The sequence below is a fragment of the Coregonus lavaretus genome (assembly GCF_964263955.1).
Source record: "Coregonus lavaretus genome assembly, contig: HAP1_SCAFFOLD_1625, whole genome shotgun sequence".
Taxonomy (NCBI): Eukaryota; Metazoa; Chordata; class Actinopteri; order Salmoniformes; family Salmonidae; genus Coregonus; species Coregonus lavaretus.
This window is the reverse complement of record NW_028161096.1, coordinates 51,862-65,731: the sequence shown is the minus strand read 5'-3', so window position 1 is coordinate 65,731 and position 13,870 is coordinate 51,862. Positions and strand designations below refer to the sequence as shown.

At 43.1% G+C, this 13,870-nt stretch overlaps 1 protein-coding gene across 1 annotated transcript in view; it reads right to left on the bottom strand.

The window, feature by feature from the left end:
• LOC311121109 (ADAMTS-like protein 3) overlaps window positions 1-13,311 on the bottom strand; it is a gene marked incomplete at both ends in the record, with an annotated part of 50,929 nt that extends 37,618 nt beyond the window's left edge. The window contains 3 exons of the mRNA XM_084195640.1: window positions 4,088-4,324; window positions 5,323-5,368; window positions 13,184-13,311. Of these exons, the coding sequence (XP_084051766.1) occupies window positions 4,088-4,324; window positions 5,323-5,368; window positions 13,184-13,311 (411 nt within the window). The remainder of the gene's footprint in view (window positions 1-4,087; window positions 4,325-5,322; window positions 5,369-13,183) is intronic.
• Window positions 13,312-13,870: the final 559 nt, after the last annotated feature.

The window sequence follows — 13,870 nt, the reverse complement described above, 5'->3', positions numbered from 1 at the left end:
GAGAGAGAGAGAGAGAGAGAGAGAGAGAGTAATGTATGTCAATAAAGCAATTTGAATTTGAGTTCAAAAGAGAGATCAGTCACCACTGTAGGCCATATTGACATCTATAAATTCATTTATTCTTTTTATTTGACTATTTTAAAAGTACATATAAAATTGTTCCATCATTATATTGATATATTGCATTACCCACCTCTCGAATATCAAGTTAAACATTTCTCAGCATGAAGGAAAACGCTACATAAACTAAATTCATCATCTTCATTATTATACAGTCTGTGTGTCTATCCCATTAGGTCTGCGAGAGCTGAATATCAACCTGTCTCTTTCTATTGCATTTAAACCTTTATGTAACGTTGCTACAGCCAAAGTGGTAGACATTTGCTGAGAGAGTGTTTAAATGCAGAGCTTGCTCTCTGAACATCATTGCATAAACATTGTTCAATGACCTGGGTCCAGAAACCTAAGATTGGAGTTTTTGTGCAGAATGAACATTATTTCCCTTGAGGAAAGAAAAGGTCTGGGTTGTTGTTGTTGGTTTTGTTGTGGTGTCCTGTCCTGTATTTTTTGTTATTTTATTTTTTTGTTATGAACAATCTATTCATATTTTTGGAGGAACAAATAGTCTGTTTAGGCCGTTCTTCAAAGATCCTCAAACTTTCCAAAACAAGCACCATGTGGCCATGCCATACATCTGTTTGAAATAAGTGATATGCAAAGCAAAAATAATAATAATCCCTTTTTATCTGAAATGGCAATCACTAGTATAAATGAATCATAATATAATCATATTATGTGTAAGCTATGATGCCAAGGCAGCGACCCCAGCGCTGTCTGCTGGCGGTGTGTGTATCCATCTGTCAGTGTTGTTAACACAGGAGGCTTCATTGTGTTTATGCTTCATCGTTTTTTTGAATGCATTAAACGTTGTTTCCTACTGGAGCGGCTTTATATTAATTTTCAACTGTCAAATAAACTCAATCAATATATAAATTAATTAAGAATGTATCATCTACATAAGAAACGCTCCCAAGTCTCAACAAGTGCTAAAATAATCAAATAAAGTGAATGTGTTAGTTAACTATTACTTTTCTGGCTTACTTAGTAACCAGCCTGGCTGGATCCTGTATGTGTTAATCTATCTTTGTTGTTAACCCAATACAGTGATCTGATTTCTATATAAGAAATGCTGCCAAACCATAAACTCAAAGCGCTGTCTATTTATAAAGAATATATATATGTGTTAGCGTACTATCATGGCTTACTGGCTGTGGGAATTGAGTGATCTGTGTCAGTTTTTAGCCAAGGAGAGGTAAAGAACCATCTACATAAGCTCAATCAATCAATCACATTTAATTTATAAAGGCCTTTTCTAAGGGTCACTAACTCAAAGCGCTCTCTCACTCTTTGATATTACAACAACACCATAAAGTAAATGTTCACGAGTGTTTCTGGCTGTGGAGTGTCCATTATGTCTTGATCTGTCAGTGTTGTTAGCCCAGTACAGGAATGTACCATCTATATGAGGCATAATGCCACAGCTCAACGTCAGAGTCTTTGAAAACACTCAGTTTAGACAGGGCTTTCCCCATCGGTTCCTCAAGGACCGCAGCCACAGCACATTTGGTTCTATTCCAGCACCAGCACACCTGATTCAACTAGTCAGCTAATTGTCAAACCTTTAAGTTGTGGAATAACATGCAACTGTTGGGGGTCCATGAGGAACAGCTTGGGATACATTGGTTTAGAGCAGGTGTGTCAAGCTCATTTTGCCCCGAGGGCCATATTCGGTCTTCACCAAAGTCCGGAGGGCCACATTGAAAATGGGTTATGTTTCTTTGCCCTCTGGTTTAGAGGATGAGGCGTGGGGTATGGGGGACGAAACTCACATGTTTTACATGGTATCCTACACTGATCCAATCAAATCAAATTGTATTTGCCACATGCGCCGAATACAACAGGTGTAGACCTTACAGTGAAATGCTTACTTACAAGCCCTTAACCAACAACGCAGTTTTAAGAAAAAAATAGATAAGTAACATTTTTTTATAGCAAATAATTAAAGAGCAGCAGTAAAGTAAGATAACAGTAGGGAGGCTATATACGGGGGGTACCGGTACAGAGTCAATGTGCGGGGACACTGTATATGTAATGTTGTATTAAACTGCATAACTGTCTTGAAATGGTGAAGAACAGAGTTTGTGCTCCAGATGCTGTGGGAATGGCAGCCAGCATAACAAACCAAACATGGCTTACCTGACCAGTAGTCCCAGTAAACACAAACACTCCTTATACCCATTATATGCACACCCCTTATAGGGCAGAAGCCATGAAGTACCGTGCAGAGCTATTTGACTTCAAGCACAGAGCATGGTCAGAGAAAGCCTGATCTTGATATCGCAGCTCCTTGTCACAAACACGCACGAACACACACACACACTTCACTTCACTTGAGAATGTCTATGGATAGTATAACATGAAGGTTCTATTTGGGTTGAACAAGCACTTTGTCATGGTTCCATGAAGACAGCGTCTTATTGTAGCTTGCTTACATATAGGATACTTAGAGAAGTATCAGTAACAAGATAATGCCTTGTGGGACTAAATAATGTCCCTCGTTCCCTGTTAAGCTATCATGGCCTGGCACTGTATAAGTGTACTTTTAAGGATTTGCATAAAGAGGGTCTATTTCCTTAATGGATGAAGTGGATATGTGAATTTCCTCTTGGCTAGACACACAACAGTGTGCATTCCTCTCTGGACTAGAACTGCTATAGGTCCCAAATATCACTCTATTCCCTATGATATAGTGCAGTGCTTTTGACTAGAGCACATACCTCCTGCATCTCTCTTTCTCTCTCTCTCTCTCTCTCTCTCTCTCTCTCTCTCTCTCTCTCTCTCTCTCTCTCTCTCTCTCTCTCTCTCTCTCTCTCTCCTTCCTGTCGTATCTCCTGCATCTCTCTCTCTCTCTCTCTCTCTCCTTCCTGTCGTATCTCCTGCATCTCTCTCTCTCTCTCTCTCTCTCTCTCTCTCTCTCTCTTGCTCTCTCTCTCTTTTATCTCTCTCTCTCCTTCACCCCGGCATATCTCCTGCATCTCTCTCTCTCTATTTATCTCTCTCATCTCTCTCTCCTTTCTCCCATCGTACCTCCATCTCTCTCTATTCTCTCTTTCCTTCCTCCTGTCACACCTCCTCTCACTCTCCCTCTCTATTTTTTTTCTCTATCTCTCCCTCCTTCCTCCTCCAGTTCTCTATCTCTATTTCTCTCTCTCTTCCTCTCCCCTTCCTCCGGTCATACAGCCTCAGACAGACGTTTTAATCAAGCACCTATCCACCGAAGAGGACATATCAACATTGATCATCAGTCTGTGGTTCCTAAAACAACAACGCTTCGCCTAAAACTAGGACCCAGAACTTCTGACATGCAACATGGAGAGGATAAATATTTTCCTTGTTTAAGATCTTTTTTTATGAACTTCCTATTTCTGACATGTGGTTTTAGATTAGCTGCTGCTACAGCATGTGGATTCACAAAGTGGAAATACTGTATGATTGTTCAAGAGCAAAGATTATTGAGAAATATTGCAGAAGATCAGAAGTTCTCAGACTGTTTTGCACTGTATAGTTTGGAAAGATTCATGTAGCTTTATGGCCCACAAAGAAAAAACAAATACTTCAAGCTCTGATCCAGTCTTGAGCCATTTTATTGTATCATATCATATCGTACATCGTGTCCCCTGATCTGTCATTGGCATGGCTGATTAACTTTCTGGAACCAAAATGGCTGCCATGGCATAGTCCAGGTGGGTGACACATTGGTGGTGGATGAGGTGAGTGCTTTGAGCACATGGAAAAGCATATATAAATCCAATCCTTACTATACAATATATTACTATGATATCATCATATCGTAATAATATACGTTTCCCCCTTACTATATAAGCACTTTGATCAGGCACGGGCACAGATAGGGCTTTAGTTCATTTTAAGCACGTGCCCCCTGAATGTGCACGGCCCTGACTGAGCATCTGGAAAAGTGCTTTATAACATCCAATCAAACAATCACTCAGTCAATTTAGTATCTCACCTGACAGATCCCACTGATGCACATGTCCAGGGCGTCGGCTCGGCAACGTGTTCCGTCTAGAACCTTAGGCGCCAGCTCCACCGTTAGGCTCCTCCCCCGGGCCTGGCACCGCAGGGCGCACGCTGCCGAGGGGTCATAGGGCACAGGAACCCACTCGTAGACCATGCCCTGGTGCCTGATGTCATTGTGGGCGGAGCACTGCTGGGCTCGGAAGTCTCCCGACTCGACGGGACAGTCCTGGGGAAGAAGGGAGGGGGGAGGAGAGCAAAGGAACATAGAGAAGGATGAGATGGTCAGGCAGAGGGAAAGAACAGAAGAGATAACGGCTTACATGTGGAAGACCCAACTCTTTACCAACAGCGAGCCTTTACTAAGTCTCTCCTTAGACCTTGCTTTATGCACACACACACACACACGCACGCACGCACGCACACACACATACACACACACGCGCACACACACACATACACACGCACACACACACACGCACGCACGCACACGCACACACACACACGCATGCACACACACACACACACGCACACACACATACACACTGGGACGCACACACACACGCACGCGCACACACATACACACGCACGCACACACACACACACACACACACACACTGGGTAGCACACACACTCTCTCCCTCCGTCTCTTTCTCATCTTCTAAAAGTCAAGTCTTTCTCTCTCTCTCTTGCTTTGTTTAGATCCATCTCATTCACACCGGGAGCGATGGTGTAAATATTATGGTGGGAACTCATCCCACTGGTCATGATTGAAATCATAGCTAGTCTGCAATACATTCCAGACACAAACCACTTCAATAGAGTAATAGAAGCAATAAAGACTAGTCTATCTTTGATTAAAATGGTGTGAGAACGACTGTGGTTCCCGCTGCTTAGAATAGACTCAAGGCATGTCTGGAGTTGATATGAGAAGGATATTGTTTTCTTCTCTTCATTGATGGAACGTAGGATTTTACCATGAGGTCACCCACAGTGCTGGAAATGACTGATAAAAACAGTGCTGACTGACAATATTGTGCCGGTTCTTCTCATTGTTACCAGCAAAGTTATAAGATGGAATAGAAAAGGTATAACTATGTATTACTATTTATAAGCTGGAATAGAAATGATAACTATTTGTAACAAGTTCTAAGTGTTACATACATAAGCTTTAGAAATGACTGTGTTGCCAGTCTGTTGAGGCTACATACCGTAGACTAGACTTACCATGTTACTGCATGTTCTGTAGCGGATATTCTTGCCTTCACAGTTTCTGCAAAGCAATGCAATATAACAAACAAACATTGTTAGTTCTAATTGAAACCAACGGTTTACAAGGAATTGTTTTGGCTTGAGTGTAATGGTTAATAAAACTACAAAAAAAAAATATTTGTGACGGGAAAGCAATATAACATACACCATATCAAACAAGTAGAATAGAATAGCTTAATATCCCTCAGGGAAATCTGTTTTGCAACAAAGAAATGCACAAACACACAGAAATATAATAATAATAATATGCCATTTAACAGACGCTTTTATCCAAAGCGACTTACAGTTAGTGAATACATATATATTTTTAATATTTTTTTATACTGGCCCCCCGTGGGAATCAAACCCACAACCCTGGCGTTGCAAACGCCATGCTCTATCAACTGAGCTACATCCCTGCCGGCCATTCCCTCCCCTACCCTGGACGACGCTGGGCCAATTGTGCGCCGCTCATGAGTCTCCAGGTCGCGGCCGGCTGCAACAGAGGCTGGATTCGAACCAGGATCTCTAGTGGCACAGTTAGCACTGCAAAGCAGTGCCTTAGACCACTGCGCCACCCAATATCTACAACAACAGATTGTGGTGTATTGTTAGTTTATTGGGGAGGCTCAGGAGTTACACCTTTGTGAGTCTGAAGGATCGTGGCTGGAGTCAAATCAGGACTGACAGACATTTCATCCTGAATTATAGCCGCCTGTCTCACACACGCACACACACACACCTGTCAGACCAAACCACGCTTCACCTGCCAACGATCAGATCTCATCGAGCCAACGACCGTCTCAGGACCCCCTCCTAGCAAATCAACCTCTCTTACACACACACACTCTGACACCCGCCCACACACACACACTAATCTGTTCACCTCACTCTGTCAAAACCATCTCCTGCCTGGTCTGAAATCCACCACAGCGTAACACTCCATTCCCCTCCCCCTTCCTACACCGTATTGACACGCTACAAAATCTGTTCCACCTTGTTAGAAACAATAACTGCACCCCATCTCCCAGTGTGTGTTAACTTCCACTTCGCCACATTTCTCATTCTCACCCCCGGGGTAGAATAACATTGGTCTAAACTGGTAGCAGCTCATTTGTCCTGGGCTATGCCCCAAATGGCACCCTATTCCCTACATAGTGCACTACTTTTGACCAGAGCCCTATGGTCCCTGGTCAAAAATGATACACTACATAGGGAATAGGATGCCATTTGGGACGCAAAGCGGATGTTAAAAAGCTTCAGTGTAATCGGCCATTAGGGTGAATGGGGAGTTGGAGACCACACTACGGCCATTCAGCCTGCTCCAAGGAAAAGCAGGCACCGAGACAGAGTAGGAATGTCTATGTCTTAACGAACCAATTAATGGCTTTCCCCCATCGAGATGAATCACTGATCCACACTGGGTTATACGTATAGGCTGGAGACAGGCACACACACATGCATACAGACATATGCACACACACACACACAAGCACACGCACACACACACACTACACACACACGGCTGTGTGCAGACCATGCTTTCAGGGTCTGGGAATGTCTATGAGGTGGCTATTTGTCTTCTAGCGGACACACAGAGAGCAAAAATGTCTGAAGTCCACAGACATGAGGAAGGATAGGCAGCACTGTGTCTAACGGTGTGGGGTGAAGTTGCCCCTAGACACTGATCTTCGGACAATTTGGCATTTTCTCCACTAATAGTTAAGGTTAGGCTTGGGGGAGGTGACATTGATCCTAGATCTGTACCTAGGGGCAAACTTCACCCCGGAGCGTGTCTAACAGAGTAATCCAAATGTAGCATTATCAGGTGTGTAAGTGCTGGGCTGGAACAAAAGCCTGCATACCATGCAGCTCTCCAGGACTGGGATTGAAAAGAACAGTGCTGCTCTAATTTAAGTCTAGACAGATATTCCTAGACAGATATTTCCTCCCAGTCACTGGATGTTTCTAGAAGGACAGATGAAGCTAGCAGGAGTCTGGGGGGAAGGGGCCTTGTGTCTGGGACCAGAGAAGGCAACGCGCTGGGCACACAGCATCTGACGTCCAAGAGAAACATGGGGCCAGACACAAGGCCCCTTCCCCCCAGACTCCTGCTATGGGACACTACCCCAGTTCTCTGTCTGTCTGTGTGTGTGTGTGTGTGTGTGTGTGTGTGTGTGTGTGTGTGTTATGCCTGGAGTGAGCTGGAGTGGGGCATGGAGAAAGAGATTACAGTAGGCTTAAGGTGTTCTCTGCAGTCTTTCTCTGTTCTCCTTCAACTACACAGGCAGCTTTTCTGCTGGCTTAACCCTGACACCTGACACACACACACACAAGCGCACACACACACACACACACACTCACACACACACACACACACACACACACACACACACACACACACACACAATCCCAGTGCGCTCGAGCAGGTGTGTTGGCTGATGCAGGGAATGGGAGATATTGCTCAAATAACTGTGTAAATCTCCCTGTGGGGGAAGCAGGCAAATCAAGCACACAATCACTTCCAGACTTCTACACCCATTTAATCAACGGAGGGAAGTCAGGGCAGAGGTCTGAGGCTGCATCTCAAATGGTACTCTATTCCCTATGAAGTGCACTACTTTTGGGAAAAATAATCTGATTGGTGAACTGGAACAATTGTTATCTCAATCATCCCCTAAAGACATACAGATATGGCCCCCTGTCATTCACTTAAGTTGCGTCCCAAATGGCACCCTATTCCTTACTGTAAATAGTGCATACAGTGCCTACAGAAAGTATTCATACCCGTTGACTTATTCCACATTTTGTTGTGTTACAACCTGAATTCAAAATGAATTAAATTGATTTATTTTCTCACTCATCTACACACAATCCTACATAATGACAAAATGACGTTTTTAGAAATGTTTGCAAATTTATTGAAAATGAAATACAGAAATATCTCATTTACATAAGTAATCACACCGCTGAGTCAATACTTTGTAGAAACACCTTGTGCAGCGATTACAGCTGTGAGTCTTGCTGGGTAAGTCTCTTACAGCTTTCCACACCTGGATTGTGCAACATTTGCCTGTTATTCTTTTCAAAATGCTTCAAGCTCTGTCAAATTGGTTGTTGAACATTGCTAGACAACCATTTTCAGGTCTTGCTACAGTATAGATTTTCAAGCTCAAAACTGTAACTCAGCCACTCAGGAACATTCTCTGTCTTCTTGGTAAGCAACTCCAGTATAGATTTGGTCTTGTGTTTTAGGTTATTGTCCTGCTGAAAGGTGAATTCATCTCCCAGTGTCTGGTGGAAAGCAGATTGAACTAGGATTTCCTCTAGGATTTTGCCTGTGGTTAGTTCCATTACATTTCTTTTTTATCCTGAAAAACTCCTGAATAGCTTCTACCCCAAAGCCATAAGACTGCTGAACAGTTAATTAAACAGCTACCTGGACTTTCTGCTTTTTACCCCCTACCTACATGTACAGTACATTTTACGGACACAGTATATTTTACATTAGTGATCTTTTTTGTTGTTGTTTTAAGTCCCATCCTTCAGCTACCCTCAATCCCTCCCATCTATCTCTGAAAACCAGCAAGTTATTGTTATTTGATTGTGTTACCATTCTTTTTTATCTATTTGTTCATTTTCTTACTTTTAACTGCATTGTTGGGAAAGGGCTCATAAGTAAGGATTTCACTGTAAAGTCTCCACTTGTTGTATTCAGCGCATGTGACAAAGAAAATGTTATTTGATTCGCTTTTTTTTTTTTTTACCCTACCAATAGGCAGTGGAACACCTCCCTGGTCTTTGTGGTTGAATCTGTGTTTGAAATGCACTGCTCGACTGAGGGACCTTACAAATAATTGTATGTGTGGGGTACAGAGATGAGGTAGTCATTCAAAAATCATGTTAAACACTATTATTACATACAGAGTGAGTCCATGTAACTTATTATGTGACTTGTTTAGCCAATTTTTTGTCCTGAACTTATTTAGGCTTGCCATAACAAAGTGGTTGAATACTTATTGACTCAAGACATTTTAGCTTTTCATTCTTTATTAATTTGTAAACTTTTAGAAAAACATAATTCAACATTGTCATTATGAGGTATTGTGTGTAGGCCAGTGACCAAAAATCTCAATTTAAGATTTTTTTTATTCAGGCTGTAACATAACAAAATGTGTAATAAGTCAAGGGGTATGAATACTTTCTGAAGGCACTGTGTGTACTCCCTATAGACGGGTTGGTTGTTTAGCAACAAAACCAACGCGTGCGCAACTATGTGGCAAACAGACGGGGTTGGTTTACATGATGACCAAACCGGCTCCGCGCGTGCGTCCACATGCGTCATCGTGCGCATCTTGAGTTTGTCCCCACCAGATGAGATCAGGACACGCAGGTTGAAATATCAAAACGCACTCTGAACCAACTACATTAATTTGGGGACAGGCCAAAACATATGAAACATTTATGGACATTTAGCTAGCTAGCTTGCTGTTGCTAGCTAATTTGTACTGGGATATAAACATTGGGTTGTTATTTTACCTGAAAGGTACTGGATCTTTGTAGAATTTGGGTCAACTGTGTTCTCTACTCCAACAATTAATTCACAGCTAAAAGGGGAATCCTAATTAGTTTCTAGTAATCTCTCCTCATTCAGTCTTCTTCTTCTTCTTCTTCTTCTTCTTCTTCTTCTTCTTCTTCTTCTTCTGTGGATTTTATATGAAGGCTGGCAACCAACTTTAAGGTACATTACCGCAACCAACTGGACAGGGGTGTGGACCTCGTTCATCTTTCAATCACCCTTAGGTGGGTATATGCTCCTAAAAACCAATGAGGAGATGGGAGAGGCAGGACTTGCAGCGCGTCAAGCACCTAAAATAAGATCAAGTTCTATTTTAGCACCTGGCTACGCAGACGCTCGTTGACGCACGCGAGCAGTTTGGATGAAATGATTGAATAACATGTATGTGTATATTTATTTTGCAATGCTCGCGCACGCAATGTGGGCGGTGTGGTCAGCATGTTAGATTGTTGATAACATGTCAACTATATTTCATCTCTAATATTTCTTGAAAACATAACTAAAATTGCACAATGATCACTTGTCTCTCAAATTAATCACTACATTTGTTGGTTAGCTAGCTAGCAATTTTTTGCCATATTAGCATAGACATGACATCAGTCAAAACAAGACATGGTTTCAAGAACAAACACAAGGAAGTCCAGAGAGGGCATATGAATAAATAAGGAAAATATTTATCTCATGATCACTGCATAACAAAAGTTGATTTGTCGAGATCACAAGAACTATCAAAAGTACCACGCATCATCCATTAATTTGTTCAGCTGCACAATAAGCACCTCATCAAGGAGCCCTGTGGCTGAGTTGATTGCAATGCACTCGTGGGGCATTTAAGCCCTGAACGATACCTGACAAGCAGCACTGTCTCCCAGGCTGCGTGCCACACCAAAGACCATAGCCAATCTCATGCAAGGAACAATGCAGCTAACTTGGTTAGTCTTACATTTACATTTAAGTCATTTAGCAGACGCTCTTATCCAGAGCGACTTACAGTTAGTGAGTGCATACATAATTTTTTTTAAATACTGGCCCCCCGTGGGAATCGAACCCACAACCCTGGCATTGCAAACGCCATGCTCTACCAACTGAGCTACATCCCTGCCGGCCGTTCCCTCCCCTACCCTCGACAACGCTGGGCCAATTGTGCGCCGCCCCATGGGTCTCCCGGTCGCGGCCGGCTACGACAGAGCCTGGATTCGAACAAGGATCTCTAGTGGCACAGCTAGCACTGCGATGCAGTGCCTTAGACCACTGCGCCACTCGTCTTGTTAGCTAGGTAGTCTTGTTAGCTATCTAGATAGCTTGTTATCTATGCTGGTTGTTAGCTTGCATAACTTATATGTGTATAATTATAAGGGACACTTCATGTTTTGTGGATAATATTTACATTTACAGTGGGGGGAGCTCCCTTCCTGACAGGCTGATCAAATTCAATTTCAGCCTCAGAGGCAGCATCTTGACTTATCAGCCTATGAGGCTGCTATTGAATCTGATCAGCCTGCAAGGAATAGAGCACACCCACTCTTGATCATATACATAATGCACTGTCTGCTAATCTGCTTGCAAGGAGCTTTACCTATGAAACAGCCTGCAAGGCAGAATCCTGACTTTTCAGCCTATTGTATCTGATCAAGGTCTGAGGCTGAAATTGAATCTGATCAGCCTGTCAGGAATGGAGCTCACCCACTCTGTAAAACATGAAGTGTCCCTTACAATGATAAACATTTAAGTTATGCAAGCTAACAACCAGCATAGATAACTAGCAAGCTAGCTAACAAGACTACCTAGCTAACTAGCTAGCTAGTTCGCTCACAAGCCTGGGAGACAGAGCTGCCTGTCAGAAAGGCTGAAGAGAGGGACGTTAAAAAGGAAAGATATACATCTGTGTCCATTCAGTAACCCTACACCTCTCTGAGCACCACTCTTAACACACAGGAGACATTCAATTGAGCAACAATGATCCCAATATGACAGAGCAGTGCAATAGAATCTCCCCTGAATCCGTCCAAAGGTCAATACTGTGTGTGTTTGTGTGTGTGTGTGTGTGTGTGTGAAATTGTCTTCTCCCTGTTTCCATTATAAATGGATACAGGATTCATTCCATAATCACTGTTGCCAATTAACCCTGTTTAGTAGCTCTATCATTTTATGTGAATTTTTTTATTTGTGCTGTTATAAAACTTTTTTATTATTTTTACATTTTAGTCATTTAGCAGATGCTCTTATCCAGAGAAACTTACAGTAGTGAGTGCATACATTTTCATACTGGTCCCCCTTGGGAATCGAACCCACAACCCTGGCATTGCATGCTCTGCCAACTGAGCCACATGGATTGTAATGTATGGTTTTGGCAGACAGTAGAGTAATTTCCTAACACTAAGGTGATGCGCAGGTTGAGTAGCGTTCAGAACAATGGAGAATAATACCAATGTTGTGCTAGGAGGGGTGTGTGTGTGTATGTGTCTGTCTGTCTGTCTGTCTGTCTGTCTGTCTGTCTGTCTGTCTGTCTGTCTGTCTGTCTGTCTGTCTGTCTGTCTGTCTGTCTGTCTGTCTGTCAGTCTGTCAGTCTGTCAGTCTGTCTGTCTGTCTGTCTGTGTCCTCGTGTAGTACCAGGAGACATGATGTGAATGACTGGCAGCTCTTCTCCCAAACAGTTGACCCTTCAAACTGTTGCTTTCTTCAAACAGTTGACCTTTCAAACTGTTGTCTCTTCAAACAGTTGAGCCTTCAAACTGTTGCTTTCTTCAAACAGTTGACCTTTCAAACTGTTGCTCTCTTCAAACAGTTGACCCTTCAAACTGTTGCTCTCTAAAGAGGTTGTAAACTGTAACACCTAATGATTTACAGGATATAACCTTCCATCCTCCCTAGAATCTAACCTCCCATCCTCCCCAGGATTTAACCTCCCATCCTCCCCAGGATATAACCTCTCATCCTCCCCAGGATATAACCTCCCATCCTACCCAGGATCTGACCACTCCCATCCTCCCCAGGATATAACCTCCCATCCTCCCCAGGATATAACCTCCCATCCTACCCAGGATATAACCTCCCATCCTCCCCAGGATATAACCTCCCACCCTCCCCAGGATATAACCTCCCATCCTCCCCAGGATCTGATCTCCCATCCTCCCCAGGATATAACCTCCCATCCTCCCCAGGATATAACCTCCCATCCTCCCCAGGATATAACCTTCCATCCTCCCCAGGATATAACCTCCCATCCTCCCAAGGAGTGTGTGTGTTTTTGATACTGACCCTCCGTTGAGACACCTGCGTAGAGAGTATGAGGCCCCTCCTCCACAGGTGCGTGAGCAGTCGCTCCAGGTGCCCCATGCGTCCCAGCCACTGTCCCCGTCCTCATCTGATCGAGTCATACGAGACGCCTGAGAGAGAGAGGTGAAAGAGGTTAGAGTATAACTTACACATGCACGCACAAGCACAAACACACACACAAACAAGCAAATCAAATCAAATCTATTTTTATTGGTCAGATACACATAATTAGCAGCTGTTATTGCGGGTGTAGCGAAATGCTTGCACGGACACACACACACACACACACACACACAAATAAGCACACACACACACAAACCGTGTTGCTATGTGTTATTGTAGTGAATTGGGAGGGTATCCTTGGCCGAAGTTGGGACCTTGAAGAAAAATAATAATACTTTTTCTTACAGTCCATAGAAATGTATATTTTGCTTTTTGACCAAACACCACAAGACCCACACAACTCTGAGGGGTTAGAAACACAGGTGCTGTGACTCAGTCCAACACCGTGCTGTTATGACAAGAGAACCAAACTGCTTGTCTAGATCACTAGAGCCAAATCCCAAATCGACCCCTATGCCCTATGCACTTGTGGAGATCAGAGAGGATTTGACAGATGTAAGCAATTTTGAAATTCTCCAAATTGCCCTCTGATAGGCGAGGTGGAAG